At 43.3% G+C, this 7,724-nt stretch overlaps 1 protein-coding gene across 1 annotated transcript; it reads left to right on the forward strand.

Moving 5' to 3' along the window:
- The first annotated feature begins 123 nt into the window (after positions 1–123).
- Il1f10 (interleukin 1 family member 10) lies at positions 124–7,280 on the forward strand. Its single transcript, XM_031373310.1, has 5 exons — positions 124–181; positions 4,591–4,650; positions 6,169–6,254; positions 6,580–6,707; positions 6,974–7,280. Exons 2-5 carry the CDS (start codon positions 4,619–4,621, stop codon positions 7,184–7,186), a joined length of 459 nt encoding a protein of 152 aa, XP_031229170.1. The 5' UTR covers positions 124–181; positions 4,591–4,618; the 3' UTR covers positions 7,187–7,280.
- Positions 7,281–7,724: the final 444 nt, after the last annotated feature.

Raw genomic sequence — 7,724 nt, forward strand, 5'->3', positions numbered from 1 at the left:
ATTATTTGGACTGTGTCGAAGATATTATGAAATCTCTGGCTCTTCTTCCCTGATCTAGAGCCAATTACAGATTGTTGTAGGCTTGACCCACCCTGACCAGACATTATAAACACAGGGCTGATGCCCTGAAGAAAATAGTTGGAGACTCCAGGCATCAGAATCCAGGCACCAGGATCTACAGGTCAGTGGTGACAGTCGGTCTCTCTGTGTCTCTTGTGTATCTCTTACATACACACACACACACAACACACACACATACAACACACACACCACATACCACACACCACATACCACACACCACATACCACACACACATACAACACACACACACACACACACACACACACACACACACACAAACCACTTTCTGTAATGTCTCCAAAATGCTCAGGCTCTAGGGAATAAGAAATGCCTTTTAGAGAATGTGGTGTGATGTCCTATAAGTCTAGAAACACTTGATAGAATTTAATGAGAAGTATAGATTATGTCAAAGCAAGGGTATTGGAAGCACAGAGTTTTGAAAGTCATCTCAAAAGAAATCATCTAGGCCAGAGATGTTCAAACAATGTTTTGTTCGTGACACATGGAAGCTCTGTGGATACATTCTGTGATTCATATCAATAGACAATAGGGATGCCACCAAGGTGTTAGTGTCTTCTTCACCCCATCATCTATCATACATCCAAATGGTTTCTTTGAAAACAAACTGCTTGTGAAACTTAAATAGCCTCAAAAATATAATAATCTTGTCCAACCTTCCACTTCAATGGGAATAGATTGAAGGCCTAGGGACTACAAAAAAACAACAAACAAAAACACCAAAAAAAAAAAATCACAAAATTAATGAGTAGCCAAGTTACTTCTAGAACCCAGCCTTTCAGTCAAAGCTTGATCCATGCATATCTGTTCTGTTCTCAAGGTGCTGTGTCTGTCAATTATGTAGTTGGATAGAGGTTCAGATGAGCTATATACATCACGCTTCAAGATTTCAGGATCTTATCACTTTTATAAAGCAAACAATTTGTCTTAACGCACACTAATAAACAATATAGTAAAGTTTAACAGGAGCTCAGAATACTGTTACAAAAGTGAAGGGAAGAATTTTGTTATGATAGTAAAGGGGAGAATCGTGGAATCATACATAGTTTGACCCAGAAAGAACCTTGGCAACCATATAATCTAATGCATGAACCTGAGAACTGGCCATGAGAGGACTTAACCCTGTGTTTTAAGCTCTGATTCTCAGCTGTTATGTAGTTGAACAGACAAGATACCGAGCCCAAGTATAGTGAAGCCATGTCCAATGATCTTAATAGGAGTGACGTGAATGGTTGATGATGAACAGGGGTGGATTTTGAGCAGGAATACCAAAAGCAATGCTGAGTGTGCCCTTGGAGAGGATTGTATGAGTCCTTGTGAAAGAAATGAGATGCTATTGCACAAGCAAACTAAGGCCAGATGGTGTCAAAATAGGTGGCCATTGTGGATTTTAGAACCTGGCAGGTGCTAGTGTCTTCGTCACCCCATCATCTATCATACATTCAAATGGTTTCTTTGAAAACAAACTGCTTGTGAAACTTAAAATAGCCTTGAAAATATAATAATCTTGTCCAACCTTCCACTTCAATAGGAATAGATTGATGGCAGGAATGAGGTCAAAGATGTACTTAAATATTGAATTCCAAATGCTTTACATAGGTTGGATTTGATTGAAGGTTCAGCAACCAGGAGGGCTAGCATGTTCACAATGGTGACTAAGAACAAACACAAGGTTGTACTTTAGAGAAATAGTCTCTGAAAAGAAGGGAAGTATATTCTCAGTGCCAGCAGGAGGAATATTATGAAAAGAAGAAAGAGAAGTGGATTGGCAGGGGCAGATACTTAACTCACCAGGACCCCAGGGCTCCTGTGTAAGCACAAAATAACACAAGCTCTAGAGCTTCTCTGTCTTCTCTCACAACCTAGCTAGACCCTACACAGAGACCATATATGGGAGTCTATAGGAAACTGGAAGTCTGGGCTGTGCCAAGTTTAGAGAGTTTCAAATCCCTGAGGATCCAACTTGACTAGACCAATACTGAATTGCTGTTTCCTGTTTGAGCTGACATTGACCAGAGTTGAAGTCATCAGCCTGGGTATGCAGCTTCACACTCATCTCTCTACTTCCCTGGCCCTGCTTGGACCCCAGTCCAGCTTCCTGGCTACTCATACTTCCTTTGCCACAACCAAAAGAGCCTCAGAGATTTGGCTCAGAAGGAACATCATCAAACAGACTTGCCTTGAGGCTGTATTGTTATTCGTCTACCTTGAATAGAGGAATTCACTATTCTTTTATACTTCAAGTGTGGTCTGGGGACCAGCAGCGTTATTAAGACCTGGTTGCATGTTTGTAATGCAGTCTCAGATTTTATCCCAGACCTAGAGAACAACACTCACTATTTTAATGAGGATACAAGATCAAGAAATATGCATCAGCGAGTAATTGGCTAAATGGGTAAATGTCATGCAAGCGTGAGGATCTAAATTTGAATCCCCAGAACCCACACAGTACCCATACAGTAGAGCACATCTATAATCACAGTAGGCGTATGGTGAAATGGAAAGTAAATCAAGAGAATCTCTGCCCTACACAGCAGTTAATAAGGCAGGGACCAATACCTGAAGTTGTCCCATGACCTTCACATGCATACCATGGCATGTGTGTGCTTATATTCACATACACAAACACACACACACATGCACACATACAAAACTCAGAGATTAAGGACAATTGACCTGACATATCAGTTCCCAAGCCTGGTTCATTGCTTGCATCACTTCAAGCAGTATTGAATAAGGATAGGGGAGAAAACATTTACCGAATGATTCAGAAGTGGGGGCCTGCTTTGAAGCCTATGACTTTAACCAAATGGTTCATATTTTTAAATAATAACACTTAGATTACAAAATAAATTTACTACATGAAAATGTTAGGAACTATCAACAGCCATTGACGAGACCGTCAGCCACAAATGAGTGTTATAACAAGCACCAGCCATCCTTGTTCCCATGTGTGTGCCTCTACTCGGCTATGAATTTAATTGGGATTATAATGTGCATATTATTTATGGCTTGCAGTTTTCACTTCATGTATTTGAAATGTTTGTGCCACAATGTCATCTTTAAGGAGCATATCATTATTTATCATTATTACTCTTATTCCTGGATTTATCATTACTCTTCAGCCAATTGGACATTGGGAGCATTTCGAACTTTTTCAACCTTGTAAAAATAACTAATTGAACTATTTTATAACTAAGCATTTGAGCAATCCGTTGATTCGCTCTCCCTGGAACGGGGCAGGGGGCAATAACACATGCAAGCACAGGATAGCCAGGCTGCTGCTGTCTGATCTGTAGCCCTGGCATTCATGCAGATTCCTCACATGCAAGCACGGGGAAGCTAGGATGCTGCTGTCTGAGCCCTAGCATTTGTGCAGAGCCTCACTCTTATCCATGCCCTGTTATCCTTCACTCTCAAGTCTTTTTCCCAGTGTCATTCAAATGCAACAGAATCATATAGCCAGTAATGAAAGCTACTTGGTCTATAGCCATGTTTCTTATAATACCAGCCCATGGATCTCAGTGTCACTGAAGTGGTCTGAACTCCAGCCATCTTCCTTATTAGCCTCCCTCTGTATCACTTCATCCATCTCTCAGTCCTATTTCTTTCTTCCTACAGTCTTCGTTTCTATCTCATTTTCTGCTTTCTTACACAATCATTTCTCTCCCTCCACCTCCTTCTTGCTTGCCAAGAATCAGATCTACTCTGGAAGCCTCAGCCCTGATCATCCCAGCATTTACTTTTACAAGCTGTTCTCCTGCTTTGGTCTGTTCTGAATTTCTCATGTGTTGTTCTGGATTGGACATTCTGGGTGATCATTTCAGGGAGGAGCTCTGGGATAGGACAGTCCTCTGAGAAGGAACACGGTCCTGCAAGGGAAGCTTTGTGGCTTGGGGTTATCTAGGTCAGTGTCTTCACTTCAGAACACTCAGTTTCTAAAGCTCAAGTATCTCAATCCTGCTCTGATTTTCACCTTTTAAAAAGAGGAATGGCAGATGTTTGGACAGACTCCTCATGTGTCTTAGTAATTCCAGGTCCCAGGAGTGATACTTCCTAACCTCCAAACTCTGCCTATTCTCCCCAGCTAAGGTGTTCTTCCCTAAGTACTGAGTGCTAAGTATCTTCCTCCTCCCAGCTAGTTAAGGAGGTCAGACCAGGGTGGCCTTCTTGCAGGCCAGGTTGGAAAATGAGACTGGATCTGTCCTGAGGTTATCCCAGGGCACCCACCCCCAAGCCTGGGAAGTAAGCTGGTAGGCTATTTGGGTGAATCTGTTTTCTAGAGTCTAAGAACCAGCTTCAGCCCACAAGGCAGACCCTATCTAAAGACCAGGAACAAGGAAACGATGGGCTGCCTGTGGCTGGGAAGGCTGAGGATTCTGTAATACCTAGGGGTGGGGTACAGCTTGTGGCTGGGTAATTCTTAGCCCCAGCATGTCTGCCCCCAGATACACTCTGTTTTTCTGAAAGCCTTTTTCTTCTTTGCCTCAGTGAAGACCAGACACTCCCAACTGCAGGAATGTGCTCTCTTCCTATGGCAAGATACTACATGTAAGTAATCTTGGTGATCTCTCAGCCCAGGGGCCTGGAGATCACATGAGAAGGGAAAAGGCTAAGTCAAAAGAACAAAGCTCCTTCTAGTCACAGAAATCTCAATCACTGAACAATTGATCTTCCTCTTTGTCAATCACCACAGCCCTCTTTCCTGGTGGCAGACTGAAACAAATGTAAGAGTGGCATTGCTTAGTCCATTTTACAGACCTGGAAACTGAAGCTCCATGAAGCTATATAATTTTCCTCATGCCATACAGCTACTCAAAAGCAGAGAGTGGAATCAGACTCCCTGTTCTCTCAACTGATATAGCTAGTTCTTAGAAAGCTCAAACAATCCTGAGTCCTAAGGACAGCACCTTTATGGTGACCTTGATTGATACCTGGATCAAAAAAAAAAAAAAAGTCTCACTATATAGCCCTGGCTACCCTGGAACTCTCACTATGTACATTTAGGTGACCACGAACTCGCAGAGATCTCGCAGAGATCTGCCTCCCAAGTGCTGGGACTAAATTATGTTCCACCACACCTGCATCTTTGACAGTAACTGAGTGATATCTAAATGCTTCCAGCGGGTGAACTGTTAAGTCCTAGTTCCCAAAGTCTGAGAAAAATGCCAGGTGGAGAGATATGTACAGACCTTTGTTCTTAATGTACAAGTGACCCTGCTTTAAAAACAATACACCAGCTGTTTTTGCTATTGCTAGCTGTTGCAGAGACAGAAAAGGCTCCCAGAGGTGGTCCAGAGTTTCTGCTCTCAAATGCATTGTGAGCTCCCAGGGCTCTGAGAGCAACTGATGGGCATCTCTGAAACCAGCTGGGCAACTAGGCTAATACCAGGCATAATTTTAATGTTTCACGTGCATGAAAGTTTCTTCCTAGCTTCTCTGGTATATATTTACCCTCCCAGGCAGGTCATTAGATCCATAGGTATAACCAGTGACTAATCAAGTCCTGATCTAGTTCTGGGTTGGCCTCCTATATGTGCTTCACCCAGAATGAACCTCACCATGGCAGGAGTGGGCCCAGAGTCTATGGACATAGACATTTTTATTGTCCAATTTCTGATTTGTGAATTTTCTACAAAAAGTTTTTATTTTAATTTTGTAAAACAAATCACAGTTATTACATCTTCAGCACCTTCATTAATTAGTGTTACTATTTATTTAAAAATTAAGTCAAGCCCAGGAACATCGTGGATAGAGCTCATTGTATCTCCAGGATACCTGAGACTCAAAGCAACTCCTCAGGCAGCCATGAAAGCATCCTCAATTCCCTCATGAGAATTCCCTCATGAGAAATCCACAGCTTATTGTCACTTCCAGAGCCTCTGACAATCCTGAGCCTAGGAAGCTTTGGGATGAAACAATTTCTACTCTTTTTGGAACAGTGTCCCTCTCCTCTCTGGAAACAGTTCACCAAAGGCTCCATGTGCTTGTCCAGTAAGGTGGTATGGAAACTGAAGGGCACAATGATCCCTGAGGGCAGTGTGCCACTAACCTTGAATCCTATTTCAGAATCAAAGATGCACAGCAAAAGGCTTTGTACACACGGAATGGCCAGCTCCTGGTGGGAGACCCTGATTCAGACAACTATAGTCCAGGTGATCTTCTGGTGGTGGGGGGTAGAGGGGTGGGTGTTTGAGGGGGCTCTCTTCCAGGAGTTGCTCAGTGTCCATCTGCCATGGGCCCTTGATTCTTTCCTTCAATTGCATCTCTAGAGAAATGAGAATATTGTCCCAGTGATAAGAAGAAGAAGTAGGGCAGTTTCTGCCTGTCCAAGTGAATTCCATTTACCCTGCAGTCTCCATACAGAAACAGGCCAAATGGGGCCAGACCCAGCAGCTTCTAGCTGAGCCTTACCTCACTAAAAAACCTGCTATCTGTGCTCCCCTCACTGACTGAATTGCATTCTGTCTTACCTCCCAGAGAAGGTCTGTATCCTTCCTAACCGAGGCCTGGACCGCTCCAAGGTCCCCATCTTCCTGGGGATGCAAGGAGGAAGTTGCTGCCTGGCATGTGTGAAGACAAGAGAGGGGCCTCTCCTGCAGCTGGAGGTGAGACACCCCTCCTTATTACAGAGTCAGTCCTGCCACTGGGACATAGTGACATCTTTGTGCCCTCATGTCCCCTCTCTTGTTTCCCATCTATCTCTTTGCCTCCAGCTGAGGGACTCTATCTAGCCTTTGGGGATCTACAGAAAGAACATCTCTTCAGAAAAACTCTTCCCTATTGAGTCCTTCTTTGGCCAAGCCCCTGAGGCACTAAGGGCTGCCATCCCAACCAGAACACTCATCTCACAACTGTCTCCCTTTCCCCACAGGATGTGAACATCGAGGACCTATACAAGGGAGGTGAACAAACCACCCGTTTCACCTTTTTCCAGAGAAGCTTGGGCTCTGCCTTCAGGCTTGAGGCTGCTGCCTGCCCTGGCTGGTTTCTCTGTGGCCCAGCTGAGCCCCAGCAGCCAGTGCAGCTCACAAAAGAGAGTGAACCCTCGACCCATACTGAATTCTACTTTGAGCAGAGTCGGTAAGGAGGCATGAGGCTGGTGTCTAGCCTAGTGCCCCCAAACTGAGATCTTCTTGCTCAGCATCTCTGGAAAGTAGAATAAAGAAGGATCCACCAAAGATGTTTAGGTCTTACTCCTCAGAATCTGTGACTGTGTTGCATTAAGTGACAAAGGGGCTCTTCCTTCATGGTCCATTTGAGTCCATTGGAATCATAAGAAGAAGGAAAGAAGGAGTCAGAAGGAGACTGGGACAAACTTTGGTATAAAAATAAAGATGGGGATAGGGACCATAAGCTAATGGGTAACAGTGGTTTCTAAAAACTGGAAATGGTGAGAGCTCTCCTGACACAGGTTCTGGATTTTTCTGAACTACAGAACTGTAAAATAATACAATTCCATTGGGTTTTTTTTTTATTGATTTAAGTTTTATTACATTATGATGAGAAAAGATACATGATTTCAATTTATCTGAATTTGTTAACATTTAAAAACATATTTTAAGTAGATAGAATAAAATCACATTCTTGTTTCCCTTTTGTACCCCAACTCCTCCCAGAGACCC

Source organism: Mastomys coucha, unplaced genomic scaffold, assembly GCF_008632895.1.
Source record: "Mastomys coucha isolate ucsf_1 unplaced genomic scaffold, UCSF_Mcou_1 pScaffold15, whole genome shotgun sequence".
Classification (NCBI taxonomy): domain Eukaryota; kingdom Metazoa; phylum Chordata; class Mammalia; order Rodentia; family Muridae; genus Mastomys; species Mastomys coucha.

Excerpts from the sequence above, each read along its gene's own strand:
- Il1f10 (XM_031373310.1), top strand. The coding sequence starts at position 4,619 with ATGTGCTCTCTTCCTATGGCAAGATACTACAT. Across the intron at positions 4,651-6,168 it reads CCTATGGCAAGATACTACAT|AATCAAAGATGCACAGCAAA; the intron begins GTAAGTAATCTT and ends ATCCTATTTCAG. Across the intron at positions 6,255-6,579 it reads TTCAGACAACTATAGTCCAG|AGAAGGTCTGTATCCTTCCT; the intron begins GTGATCTTCTGG and ends CTTACCTCCCAG.